This window comes from Bos indicus x Bos taurus, chromosome 11 (assembly GCF_003369695.1).
Source record: "Bos indicus x Bos taurus breed Angus x Brahman F1 hybrid chromosome 11, Bos_hybrid_MaternalHap_v2.0, whole genome shotgun sequence".
NCBI classification, from domain to species: Eukaryota; Metazoa; Chordata; class Mammalia; order Artiodactyla; family Bovidae; genus Bos; species Bos indicus x Bos taurus.
Window position 1 is genome coordinate 95,857,979 of NC_040086.1, and position 14,861 is coordinate 95,872,839.

The 14,861-nt window shown below is 34.3% G+C and overlaps 1 protein-coding gene across 5 annotated transcripts in view; it reads left to right on the forward strand.

The window, feature by feature from the left end:
- The window catches only part of PBX3 (PBX homeobox 3), a 225,627-nt gene that overhangs the window by 168,028 nt on the left and 42,738 nt on the right, over positions 1-14,861 (forward strand). For all 5 annotated transcript variants that reach the window (XM_027556284.1, XM_027556281.1, XM_027556283.1 and 2 more), the window contains exon 3: positions 3,392-3,633. In XM_027556284.1, coding sequence (XP_027412085.1) covers positions 3,392-3,633 — 242 coding nt within the window. The remainder of the gene's footprint in view (positions 1-3,391; positions 3,634-14,861) is intronic.

Consider the following 14,861-nt stretch of genomic DNA (forward strand, 5'->3'; position numbering starts at 1 on the left):
TTACAGTGTTGTTCTGTTAGAGAGGCTACTACTGTACAATCCAGCTACCACCGACTTCTAATCTGCTTATTTATAATTCAAAAGCTCGCCTATATATTAATGAACCCTTAATGAGCTGTTGAAAATGCCTGAATTACAGTCAGATTATTAAACTCAAACAGCCCCGTAATCATACCATTTGAGTGGGCTTTAGGTACTTCTCACATCTGCAGCTTAGTATTGTGAAGGGTATGCGTTTATTCGGAGAAAGCTTTGTAATAATTTTGACCCGTAATTTATTTATTGCCCTCCGAATGCAGTCGTCTATGCAGATGCTCTCTCCCATTATCTGTGGGGCAGGTGCACAGCATGTTGAAAGACAGCTAATTAGGATTTGCTGAAAGATATGCAAAAACCATGGGCTTATAACAAAGCCAAGTTCATTGTTAAACAATGTTTTACTTTGTTTGTATGATTTGTCTAAATCTTAGAGATACTGAAATGAATGTTATGGCTCTAAGTAGATTCCAAATGGGGTTGTTGTTGTTTTAACTTTATAATGCTATGATAACCAAGGAGTCCAGATGTAAAACTTTTATAAACCTCTGAAAACCACTGTCCCTGTGTATGTTTTGGATTAAAGACAACACGGATCAATTTTTAAATTATTGTTTTCCCAAGTTTCACTGTGAAGATATCAAGATCTTTTGATCATCACAGTGTTTGATTCATCTGGCTCTTGCAAATTTAGATTTATTATGATGTTTATAGGGGTGTAGAGGAATGGGTGTTATGATTGGAAGCCATTATATCAGAAGGTGTGACTTTCTCAGGTTGGTAAGCTAAGTAACAGTGAGGGAGGTAGGATGAGAAATAACATAGTAATTTGAACATAAAGTAAGAAAATAAAAAGAAATATTCAAATTAAAAATAATTTTGGAAACTATTATTGCTATTTAAAAATTTGTAATCATGACTTTGCTTAATAGAGAAAAAATCCATTCACTTTTCCAACTATAGTTACAAAAATGATTTCAGTGTTGATAAATAGCCTCAATATTGCCATACTGTGAAGTGCTCTAGTACTTTTGATCCAAAGGAGTATGAACTTAGTGTTGATTTACTTGTGATTTTAGAAGAGTTATTATTCATTGCAAGGGGAGAATGTTACGCTAGCTGAAAGTACATACTTATTTTTATATGTGTCCACTGTTACTGAGTGTAAGGGTTGCTTCCTATTGGTATGGTGGTTTTACATGCATATTAGGTATGTATATATAAATGTAATACGTAGGTGATTACTTTCAGTCCTTTGCATTTCTTCCTGACAGATTTCCTTTTTCTATCTCCCATATAGTCTATTTGCTTGTGTATTAGTCATTGAGCATCTTCTCTTGTTTGCTACACTGTTCATGGGAGTGTAATAGCTTAAGTATGTATGTTGATTTACTATTAAAGAGCCTCACCAATATCCATGGTGTATAACTACAGGGAGAAACTAGAAACCTGGAAGAACCTTAAAGGTAGATTAAAATCCACATTTCCAGGAGAAACATCAGTAGCTATAAATATTAAAAGGAAATAACAAATACAAATATATAAGCAAAAATTTAATTTAAAAAGGAGAAACTTAAGGAACTCCCAAACAAATGGTTTAAAAATGAAACAGAGCCCAAAATAAGAGGTTACTCAGTGAGTCCTTACTTCATGCCAAATGCACAAAACACTTGGTATGTGGAACTATAAGAATTCTAGGCCATGAAATTTTAACACAGAACAAAGTGAAGGGAAGAAAATCAAAGATGCTAAATTAGAAATACTAATGTAGCCAATATTTAGCAGTTTCTCTTAAATCTAGAAGAAATAGCAAATACCTGTTAGTCTATCTTTAATTATCAGCAATGTGTCAATACTGATTTTTATCTTATTTAAGAGAGTTATCTAACTTTTTGGTTCCCTAAATGAATTTATTGTCTTATTATATTATAGTTTTCAACCCTTATTTATTTACCTCAGAACAGGCAACAGATATAATTTTAAATTATTGTGAGTTAGTTTTATTACCCAGTTGAAATTATTCTGAAGTATATTTTTAAATGAAAGTGACAGCTTTAAAGTGTTTTGAGGGAGGAAATTAAAGTTGTGCATTTGAGTTAAGACAACCAAGAGCTCAGTCATGCTGTGGGTATAATTCAGGGCATCTAGGAATGAAATCTGTTCTTAAAGAGAATTGATGGTGGTTTTAGGTTAGCATATAAAATCGCAGAGCTGGTGCTCAGTTGAGTACTTGGCAGCTTATAGATGTTACTGTCATGTAAGTTACACTAGACACAGAGTGTGCACCACTGTGGATAAACAACAACAGGCACAGACGCAAAAGACAGAATCCAAATGCAGACATGCAAGATGCCAGCTTCCATCCCCGCCTTCCCCAAGATGCTTTGTAACCAGTGTGGGGATCCTGCTTTTAAACAGATTTACAGAGGTTAATTGGGCTGGGATATTTTAGATTCTGTTACACATTAATGAAAATGCTGATTTTGGGCTGTCATGACTCCAGTGCTTTTTATACTGTGATAATTATTTTAAAACTTCTGTCTTCTGTGTTGTTGAAAACGTCTTGGCAGAAAGCCTGTGTGACCTGATTAAACCTATGAATTGTCAGCTGTGATCTATAATACTCAGATGAGGTTGCTGACTGGGCATCACTTAGGAAGTTCTTGATTTAAAAGCAAAATTAGATTGAGACCACTGTGCCCAGCACTGCATTGCCATATTGATGGTATATTTTTAATCCTGTATTTAGTGTCCTGGTTTGATGGCGATTGCTTAACAAATTCATTTAATAATATATATTTTTAAAGCATAGCTAATTACCTCATTATGTATTTCTCTTCTCTCCCTGAAATTAAATGATGGAAAAGCCCATCTAATCCTGTTTATTTTCTAATTTTTGGATATAGCTTGTGAATATATTATGGGATTTAAAATTCTGTTCTTCCAACAGTATGGGGAAACAGAATAACTGCCTTTTGATGGGTTTGTTTTGTATCCTTGGAATTATTTTTTTCTTTGTCAAAAATCTTGAAAATTTTACCCCCTTCCCATTTTTGCTTAAATCATCTAAATCTGGGAAGATTGGGTGTTAGAATATTCTGAGAAGTCAGGGTTACCTTTTTCCAAGGATCTAATCAGAATATATTGAGAGAGAGTGATATTAGACATTTCATAGAAGTAAGAATTTTCATACTTATTGGTACTTATTGATAAAATGCAAACAGTGAAATTCTCAGCATGAATTGTAGTGCACTGATGTTGTTTGATCATTTACTCAAATAAATAAAATACTCACACTATTTGTCCTGTTTCTCGCTTCTTCTCTCTCTGTCTCTCTCTCTCTCTTTCCTTGAAGGTCTCAGCATCAGAGGAGCCCAGGAGGAGGACCCTCCCGATCCCCAGCTAATGAGACTGGACAATATGCTTTTGGCAGAAGGGGTTTCAGGTCCTGAGAAAGGTGGGGGATCGGCGGCAGCAGCTGCAGCCGCGGCAGCCTCTGGAGGTTCTTCAGATAACTCTATTGAACACTCAGATTACAGAGCCAAATTGACCCAGATCAGACAAATCTATCACACAGAACTGGAGAAATATGAACAGGTCAGCAGCCGCCACTCTCATAGTCCTGCACAAACCCTCTATTGCTCTTCTAATAGACCGCGCTAACTAATTCTGAGGGCTGCGAGGGGTAGGTGTTAATAGACAGAGCAAAATAAATAAGGTCAATCAGAAATCCAAGTGAACTGTTGAATTCATGAAATGAAGTCCCTTTGAGATTTTAGAGGTGATGCTAAGCCTATTTTGTCCCATCTACTTGCTTTAGTTTTACTCATTCCCCACATTACATGCCCTTACGGCCACATCTGCAGCCATCCTTACCCTGTAACCTCACTGCTTGGTGCTCGTCAAAGCTCTGGATCATTAACATTTATGCACCGGCCTTGTTCATAGCTATTATAACAAATTTTAAGTGGAAACCTTGCCTAGCGAGCTCTACCTGCTATGCTGTGAGCTCCAGAATCCTCCTAGGAGTTAATTCTTAAGGATTATGCCCAACTGAGGGGAGCGAGCTCACTTAACAAAGTAAGCAGGTTCTGGCCTTTCTCTATGAGGAGACCTCCCAAGATAATTATAGGTTTCCTGGGGCAGAGAACACAAGGCATTGTGTGCTAAATTCCTGATTAGAAAGAAAGTATGGATTAAAAATGCTGTTCTCAGCAATTATATTAACCATACTTCATTGAATCTAAGATATCTTTGATTTTAAGCTGTATCATTGTGTATGGTACCACCACCAAGAAAAAGTTAATTGCCCCATTGAAGTATAACATGCCATTGATAGTAAAATGCTTCCCAGAGATGTTAAAATATGGGGTAGTCTTAGATTCAGTGAAATAAGGTAAAACGTTGGTGGTTCATTTTAAACATATTTTAGTTGTTCATTAAAGGCTAAAAACCTGCTTAGTTTGAGGAATTCTCACTGAAAGGTAATTTTAAAAAATTATTATGGAAATGTTTAAGTGTACTTTTAATAAAGAGAATATTAAGCTGAATCCTATGAAACTGTCAGGTTTTTAGGTCGTAAATAGTTGTATGTTGGTTATAAAGTTCACCCTAAAATAAGAAACCTCCTAGATACCCATCATCCAGATGAATAGTAAAAATCAATGTCAATCTTACTTTGTTTATCTCCCCTCGCCCCCCTCTTTTTTGGGAGGGGGTATTTTAAAATAAGTCCTAGACATCATATTGTTTCATCCACAGATACTTCACTGTGTAGTCAGGCATTTATTAAAGTTCAAAGACCTTAGTGTTAGTTTTAATATTGATATTTCTTCTAAGTTCCCTGTGTAGTGTTAGTTGTATATGTTATTTTTTTCATTGCCTTCTCTAATATTCTGGATATGGTATTAATAAGCAAATGCTGGATTCTGTCCCAGAGGTGAGTGTGTTTTGAGGAATGGTAGAAAGATTTATGTAGCTTTATGTTAATATACAATATAAATTAATATTATAAGATGTCTTTTTTTCTGAATAGGCTTTCTGGGATCTCATACTGTATCTCTAGTCTCATTTGCAGGAATAATTTTTCGTGGAAGCTGTGCAAATGAGAATTTTGGAAAAATAGCCTGTGTATGTATATTAAAAAATTGAGCTTTCTGATTTGACATATGAATAATTGAGAGTAAACAAAGTAAGTCATGGCTGAAAAGGTTGCCCTGAACATTTACAGTAGAAAACAGCTCTAATTTGTAGGATAACCCTAATTGCATAACTTTATGTTAAATACATCTGTACATACTTAACTAAATAAATACTAGTCACTTTGCATGGAAGGATCTGTAGAATTAGGGGTCAATTGGCCAGTACTTATAGCTGAGGAATTAAGGTAGTTCCTTACTATCTTCTGCCATATTCCTTCACACCAGCCTCCTTATTTTCTCCCTTTAGCCCTGTTGGAACTTGGGTGAAACTGGCATCAGTCATTGTCATCAAGCTTTTTGTTTTGTTTCTTTTAAAAACACACATGTACACACAAAATCTTCATATACTAATCTACTGTTTGTATTTTTGTTTTAAATATCAGACTGGGAAATAATGAATTTTAAAATTTAATCATGAATCTTATTTCTAGATAGGTTCAGTAGCCTAATAAAAACCATTGAATGTATATTTCCTGTCTCATTTTTAGCACAAGAAATAATGGATATATGAAATCTATGCAGTATTATGGACAAATAAAACGAGACGACTAGTTGACTGATTCAACAGAAATTTAGTTTACAAATTTTCTCCTGTAGGTTCTGAATTGGTTTAGAAATAACATTAGCATTTAGTTCTCTTGAGTGGTCTTTGGGGCTGGTTTTTATTGCTCTCCTGTTTGTGGTTCCTAAGTTTGTTAGGATCAGTGAGTTGACCTAAGATAGTCTTGTCTTTTCAAACTTTTGGGATACGGGGACATTATCTGAGATAGAACTTTCAAGGATCTACTTTGGAGTTACTAGAAGAGCTGTGAAGAACTGAATGAGATGAAGGTATCAGTTCAGATGAAGGCATGATATTTCTAAAATAGATGATGGTGTTATAATTTCCATTTTACAGATGAGAAAATGAAACTCAAGTAATTTGTCCAGTGTCACACATCTAGTTAGTGTCAGAATCGGGTTTTGAAATCAGTTTCTGACAATATGCCTTCCTTTCCCGTTGAATTATGCTGCTACTTGTGTATATAAAAGAACAAAACTCAACAGAGTAGATTTTAAAGATCTTATTGGCTTTATTCAGTGATTCATGAGTCGGTCAGCATCTCATCTAGCAAATAGAAGGAGCTATACAAAATGAAAGATGCTTGTAGTCAGACAGGAACACGACAAGGAAGTTAGACTACCAATGAAAGAATTGGCTGTGGCAAGTTCACCTTTCTTTAAGGCATGGTAGGTTTCTATCAGGCAGATTACCTCACTCATGCTGACCCAGTAATTCCAGATTGGTTTAAGATTACATTCCTAGGAGAGGCTGAAACTGTAATTACGTAGTCTTGGTTGGGTGGCTTGGAGCATAGCATAAGTGACTCCATTTTGGGTCTCTTATCTTGTTTTTAACAATTAGAATTTGCAGATAATTCAGATACATCCCAGTTCTTCTCTGATTTGCTCATGTTGGATTACATTTGGGATGGAATCAGAGTAGAGATGGGCAAAACCCAACTATTTTAATCCCTTTACATTTAATTACAGTTAATCCCTTAACTATTAAAATCCCTTAGAAATTATATTTTTCCTCCTAAAATTACATGAACATGGGTACTTGAGTGACAGAAACCTTATTAGTAAGTAGGAAGAACATATATGTTAAGGCAGAGGCTTTGTCGGAAAATGGTGTTGAGTCTTTTGCTAAAAGAAATAAACTGCATTGGAATCTCAGAGCTATTTACTCCACTGTGTTTTGCAATGAAGCTGTAATGAAAATGTATCTGAAGCCTGTTTAGATTTAGATTGCCATAAAATTAACAAACACCACCACTGCAGTAAATTAAAGTACCTTATAAACACAGCCACATTTACAAAGCTAAGCAGACTAGAGCTACAGTTAGAGCAAAATTAAATCCAAGCTGCAAGGCTCAGCTTTATGTGTATGTTTTAGGAATGGTACTGTGTTTAAAATCCTGTCCTTTTTTTTTACCTCCAGGAAATGTCCTTTGATAATATGTTTACATTATATAGGCTCAGATGTAATAATTTTTAGTGATAATGATCTAAATTCACTTATAAATGCTCTTGAAATATTAGACATAGAATATATATTAGAGTAAAGTTCTTCAATATTACTACCCCCTAAAAGGAAAACCAAACTTATTTTACTTTTCTCTTGTTGATCCTGACACCCAAGAGGAATATGATAATTTTTCAAAGCTTGCAGTGATTAGGTTGTAATACTTTCATCTTGGGTGCACTGCCTTCTGCTTTAGCTGGGAGAAAAACCTGGTTGCCTCTTTGTCTTCTTGTTGATTAGCTACAAGTTTGTTTATATTTTTTAAAGAGGGGAAAAACAAATTTTTTATTTTGTGCATACAAGATCCCCATATATTTATAAGACTCAAAGACGGCCAGGCAATGGAGGTTTATATGCCATCCCGAGCTATGGGATGGGATTAGCTACAAGTTTTGGAAAATCTTTTTACTCTACCTTTCAGATATGCTATTATGATTAAAGTATTAGAATAGGTGAATTCCTAATGAACTTGAGCCAAGCATCCTAGGAAGCCTGCTCTTAAGAATTGGAGGCCTTCTTGATCCTTCTACCTCTCTACCAAAGGGAAATGGATACCATTGGTTTTTGCAAATGAAATTTAACTTCAAGATTTGTTCTGGGATAAAAAGGAAAAGATATATATCATGCCTTGTACAGTTCTCCCACTTTGCTTGTACCAGAAGAAATGCTTGTACACAAGCAATTCACTTCATAATTTACAGTTGCTATAATAGAGATGACATATTGAAAGCTATCTACTATAATTATATTGAAATACATTTTTGCTGAAGGCAAAAGTGTTGTAAGGGTCTCAACCCTCCCTAAGCATCTGGAAACGTGCTTTCTGAGTTCACAGATGTCTTTTGAATTTACCTCAAATCAGGTAAAACATTGGAACTGAGCAGGTACATTCAATGTGCTCAAGACCAACTAGGCACTGTTTGGCTAATAGAGGACTCCCAGACTACAGGGCATTGCCGGGGAATGGAGAATGAATGTGCAGCCTAAACCAGTGTAAAGGCATGGCCTTGTGCTTTTGGAGGCTCTCAACAACATTGTATGTTTATATTTGATGACAAGATCTTTGCTTGTAAAGAATTTTTTTTTGAAACAGGTTTTAAAATGCTGATGTTATTACACACGAGATTGTGTAACCCACAAACTCCTAATCCCATTTTGCTGTTTGTTTTTAATAACAAAAATATAGCAGGAAAGACAAAAGGATACTACCTGATGTAAACTTCATATTTCAGTTTCCCAAGTGAGCCTTTGTCATTCATTGCTCCAAGAGAAAGGTTTTACTGCTTTGTCAGCTTTCAAACTGGATCTTTTCCTTGGCTGGAAGGAGTGTTTGAGTGTTCCCCTTTTTCCCTTCAAGTGTCTAGTCTGTTGACTCTATGTATCAAATGTATCTTTGACCACAATCTTGATTAATGAAATGAACTGTTTTATATTTGAATGCTCTCTTTTTTTCCCATTTTTTTGGAAGCAATGTTTGTATTTATTTGAGCAATGGGAAGGCAGACTATGTTAGGTAATCAGAGTAGGAACTTACTTGCAGAATGAAACACAACAAAAATATGAATTTCATAAAATTACCATTTCCATTATCAATAACTGCCATTTATTAAGCATTAATTGTGTTTCAGGTTCTGCAATTAACATGTATTTTATAGTATAATCCTTACAAACCCTCATGAGACAGGTCCACAAACCATGAGTGTTAAGATGTGTTGAGGTATGAAAGAATCTTAAAAAGAGTGGGTGTATGTATATGTATAACTGATTCACTTTGCTGTACATCAAAAACTAACCCAACATTGTAAACCAACTATTGTTGTTTAGTCACTAAGTTGTGTCTGATTTTTTTGCTCCAATTGAAAGAAGAACAATAGGTATTTCATCTTTGCAGCTGTTTCGTAGGCATATTGATCTCATTCTGGTTGGCTTAAATAAAAGGTACCTTTGAATGTTGACTTTTATTTGGAAACAAGAAGAATTTGTTGATTTTGTAAGCATTACATAAATACAAAATCTATAATATTTGACTAGAGTTACTTGCAAGGTTATAAAGATATCTAGAAAATGGATGCATGCAAATTTGGGAGTCATCAACTTTTAATAGAGATTTATTCTTTCTTTGAAGAGTGACTTTTTAGAATAGGGAGTATTATGATGTGTTTGCAGTCAGCCTGTCTAGATGTTTACAAAAGGCCAATTCAGTTTTTAGATCTGATCATGAACCATTTTAATACTTCCTCTAAAATAGATGCTTGCTCACCATCTGATTTTACATTTTTTTCTTCAGTGATGGCAACTTACAGGCAAGAAAGGGGTTGAATCTTGAATTCACCATCAAAAAAACCACCACGATGAAACAAACAAAACCCTGAAAACTAATTTTGACTGTAAACCAAATATATATGGATATGGAGCAGATAGTTTTACTATCTCCTATTATATTTAACAAATATATTTAATAAATATTATTAACAGCATTATAAAAAATCCAGATGTTTCAAATCCTCAATTATATTACTTAGTTTGAATTTTTAAAGAGAAAGGAACAAATGGCAAGGAGAAAGACTATTATAAGAATTGATTGAAAATATTTTTTATCAGATGAAGCCTTCCAGTTTATGTTGATTTAAGTATGTTATTACAACGCCTGTTTTAAACAAAACATATATTTTGTCTCATAGTAAACAAAAATGCATCCTAAATAATTTTCAACAGCTGGATTAAAAGAAAAAAGAGGTTTCTGCCATTACTTGCAAGTTAGAAAATTCAAGGAATCAAAACTCACTTCCTAAATCTCCTAGTTAACCAAGGTGTTTATATATTGTATTGTGGACATTGACTAGAAAATACTTAACAGACAATTTCACTTGGAAAAGTAAGAAGGCAATGAAAAAATTTTCCAATGTCTATTTTAATGATATAGTCTTATAGGTATGACAGAGGATATGATAAATGTTTAAAGTGAGCATCTTATGTTATAAACAGTATTGATGCTACTATGTGGTTTGGTGGCCCTTCAAAAGAACTCGGCAATCATTTGATCATTCTTACTGCACTTACGTGTTTAAGAAAGTGTATACCTTTTAAGGAAGAGAAGATGGGGCAGTACTGTGGTCTGCTCTGCAACTGGTATAGATGATGCTGTAAATGAGACTGTAATTTACTTTCAGTGGTAAAAAGGAAAAAAATCACTTTGCCTAAAGTGTATGCATCTTTCTTAAGGGTGTGCCCAGATTTTAATTATCTAAATGTAAATACTTAACGAATTTTACTTAGAGTAATGAGCTAAAGTGCACACTACATAAATGAGATGTTCTAATTAATCATGTATGAACTACTGGTTTAAAGAAAAGCTATGTGGATTCTGTGAATGTTGGGCTGTTGCCAAATTGCTAATCAGCATTTGCATTCATAGATGACTTCACTTAATAAGTTGTGAGACATTCAGCAAATGTTTTAGGAAATTATGAGTTTTTAGATGCAGAAACTTTTTGCTTTTAACCCTTGTTTTTAATACAACCCTGTGGCTGCTTCTTAGAAACTATAGGCAGGCATTCATTCTGGGAGAGATTAAAATACAGCCAGAGAAAAACTGAGAGTCAGAGAAGAACTGAAAAAAATAAAATAAAAACTCAGGTATCACTCACACAGGAGACTTAAATGGTCTATCAAGACATACACTCTGTCATAGACATAGGTTGCCATAATGTGTGAACTAGATTTGTTGGAATTAGCATTGTTACCTGTGCAGATTGGAAATATCCTGGTACAGTAGTTCTCAAACTTTTTGGTTTTAGAACTTGAATTCTTAAAAATTATTGGGAAAAAAAAAATTATTGGAGATCTCCTAAGAGCTTTTGTTCAGTGGATTATATCTATCAATGTATTATAATAGAAATTAAAACTGAGAACAAATTAAAGTATGTATTAATGTAAAAATCAGTAATGAACCATTATCTGTTTAATATAATATTTTTTTAAAACTTTCATTAAAAAAAAAAACACCTCAACATTTAGAAGAATGTCATTGCTTTAACATTTTTGCAAAATTTGTCATGTTGGGCTTATTAGAAGTCACCTGGATTCTTAAATGTGTTTCTGTGGTCAGTCTCCTTTCCTGTGGTTGAAATCTATGAAGAACACCTGTCCTCACACAAATATGTTATTGGAAAAGAGAGGAGTGTATTGATAGCCTTTTAAAATACTTATGGATATTATTCTCTTGTATTATACCAAAACTTGACAAGTTGTAGTATCCTAAATATTAGCTATCGTGTGTCTGAAATCATACCAACTTTTTGTACTCAGTTCCTTTAAAATCTATTGGTCTAGTGTACACTTTGAATGGATCTTCTGCTTATGCATATTTTTGTAACATCATGCATTGATCATTTGAAAAATAATGGTTCACTGAGTTATGTACATCTTCCAATGTTAACACCTTATATAACATCAAAATGTCATATTTATTAATATCAACACCAAATTAATCAGAAAGTCTACTAGGAAACTATAAAGCTCAAGGTAGCAGATGCAGGTTTTCCAGAATTTCACCATTGGCACAACTGCTGTCAGCTATTTTCTTTGATGTGACAAGCTTGCTTAGTTCATTTTTGAGACTAAATCAGAATAAATATAATAATTTGTCGATTTTACTTTCAAATAAAAATGGTATTCCATGAAATATACGGCATCGACTCACAATTTAAACAATCACATGAGAGCTTTTTCTCAAGACAGCCATCCTTGATAAGCAGGTGAAGTCCTTTTGGTACACTTCCCGTTTTATCACACAGAATGTTAAAGATGTAGTCAAAGACTGAGATGTAATAAAATGAATACTTTCTCTTGCTTTATCAAGACATTCCTAAGTGAAACTGCCTTCTGTGGTTGTGGTTGGGGGGGTTATGTGAATGTATGGTAGTAAAGAATAAAAAGGAACATCAAAGATTACTTAGTATACTATTTCCCAGAGAATTTTTCTTAGTATGTTGGTCCACAAGGTGCTGTAGAGCTGTGCTGTCCAGTGTGATTGCCACTAGTCATAAAAAGCTGTTGAGTCCTTGAAATCTAGCTCATCTGGAATGAGATGTGCTTTTGTAAATGTAAAATATATACTGAGTTTCAAAGTGTGTGGAAAAAAAAGAATGGAACATATCTCATTAGCAGTTTTTTAAAGATACTATTATGTGTTGAAATGTTAATATTTTTCATATATTGGGTTAAATAAAATATGTTAAAATTGGGCTTCCCTGGTGGCTCAGCGGTGAAGAATCTGCCTGCAATGCAGGAGACCAGGGTTCGATCCCTAGATTGGGAAGATACCCCTGGAGAAGGAAATGGCAACCCCATCCAGTATTCTTGCCTGGGAAATCCCATGGACAGAAGAGTCTGGTGGGGGACAATCTATGGGGTTGCAAAAGAGTTGGACATGACTAAGCGACTAAACTACCACCACATTGTTAAAATTAATTGCACCTGTTTTTATTTTTTAATGTGGCTATTAGAAAAATTATAATTTCATATGTGAAAAATAAAACATATTTAGAAAATAGTCAATGCAATAGCAAAAACATTAAATGACCAAAAAAAATTTTTTTTCATATGTGGCTCACAATATTCATCTATTAGACAGCACTGCTCTAGATAAAAGAGATTTTGTGACCAAATTTATTTAGTCAAAGTTGGATACACCCATTCTCCCTTGAAGATTTATGATGATGCATGTTGGCATATTGAAAGTACTCAAGAATCCTGCCCCTCCCCCCCAAATTTTAAATTATGGTTAACCCCCCATTTCCCAAACATACTGTATTAACATTTTCTAGAACTAACTTATAAAAGTCTATATCCAAATTTGCTGATTTCAATTTGCTATTCTAGTTTGCTTTTCTTCATTTTACTAATAAGAAAACTGAGGACTGGAGTTTATCAAATTATATAATTTAAAATTATATGAACATCTCTTTTGAGAAAGTATCAGAAAAAAATTATATGTATATTTCTTGGCAGGATGACCACTTATTTTCATCTTGGCACAAGATAGTCTTTGTTGATAATATAGGGGGAAAATCTTAAATTTACTTCTCTTTACTATGGTTTCCTTAAAGACGGAAAGAACTTCCACTTTTAAAGCTACAAAGTTCCTTAATGTTTTACTGTGCCATAACCCTAGACAATAATTTTTAGCCTTTTAAAATTATAGACTGGCTAAGAATCTGAAACGAGAAGAAAAACCCCACAGGTTGTCCCCTCAGGAAAGACAAATGTGCATACAACTTGAATAAGATTTGAAGGAGTGTTCTCGATATTCTAGACCTCTCCATGGACTGCAGGTTAAAAATTTGTCAGTTACAAAGGTTCGTCAGGGATAATGTATTTATAGATATTAATCAATATTACTCTTAAATTGTAATACAAAACCCCACCAATCCATAGGTGGCTATTGAATGCCTACCGTGTGTGCTGTGCAAATCCACACTCTGAAGAATCCCAGAATCACCACTTTAAGGGAACTTTAAATTTCTTAAAACTTACACATGCTTAAAACATAAAACTTTAACTGGTAAGCAAGACTCATTTTACCTCACCTTAGAAATATTTATATAAAAGCTCCACTTAAAGTAACAGAAACAGTGTCCTTAAAAGTTAGTTCTCTCATGAGCAGTTAGAAAAACCATCCTGTACTATATGTTCAGGATGTCTGTAGAGAAATTATGTTATTAATAATCATATAATGTTATATCTTCAAAATGTGTCTTGCCATGATCAATGATTGTTCTGTCTGCTTACCCTACTAAGCATCCATCCAATAAGATGCAGAATCTCCTGTCTTTTTTAAAAAAAAACACAAAAATACCAGAAGGTATTGTTTTTATGCAGAGATATAGACAGATGCTTTATTCACCAAGGTGATACTGGATATCTGTGTAGGCCCAGTTACATGGTTTTGTAGATCTAAAGAATATAGGTGAGCTGAAAGAGACAGGGACAGGATTTTTAACTAAAATGTTATTCTTACATTTGATCCTTATTTTCCTGCTGCCCCTTCCCTGAGGAGTTGAGCTGCTTTATCCCTCTTTCAGAAATGGTGTAGATCCACAAATAAGGCCCATACCACAGCTAGGTTATACTAGGATGTTGGCATGGCATCCAAGGCCCTTTATCTGCTAGTGCAAATCTGAACTCCCTCTTCTCTTGTACCCTCTTCTCTGTCCCTCTGAACTAGCTTCATACCATTATTTCCAGGGTTGTTTTTTTTTTTTTTTTCTTGTGCCTGGAATTCCTCTTGATTTCCACCTTTATTCTACTTTTCAAAAATCTTACCTATTCTTTAAAGCCCTGATTTCACTTTTTGCCATGAAGTGATGATCTTTGTTTCCCAATGAGAATACTTACTCCTTGGAACTTAGGGAACACTCTTCCTGTGATGCTTTGCATGGCCTGCCTGTTTAAGAATTCGTTTTTATATATTTTATTGCACTGAAGGTCAGATCCACATCTTGCTCATTTATGTGTCCTTTCACTGCGTTTGGAAGAGTTTGAACTTCATAGTG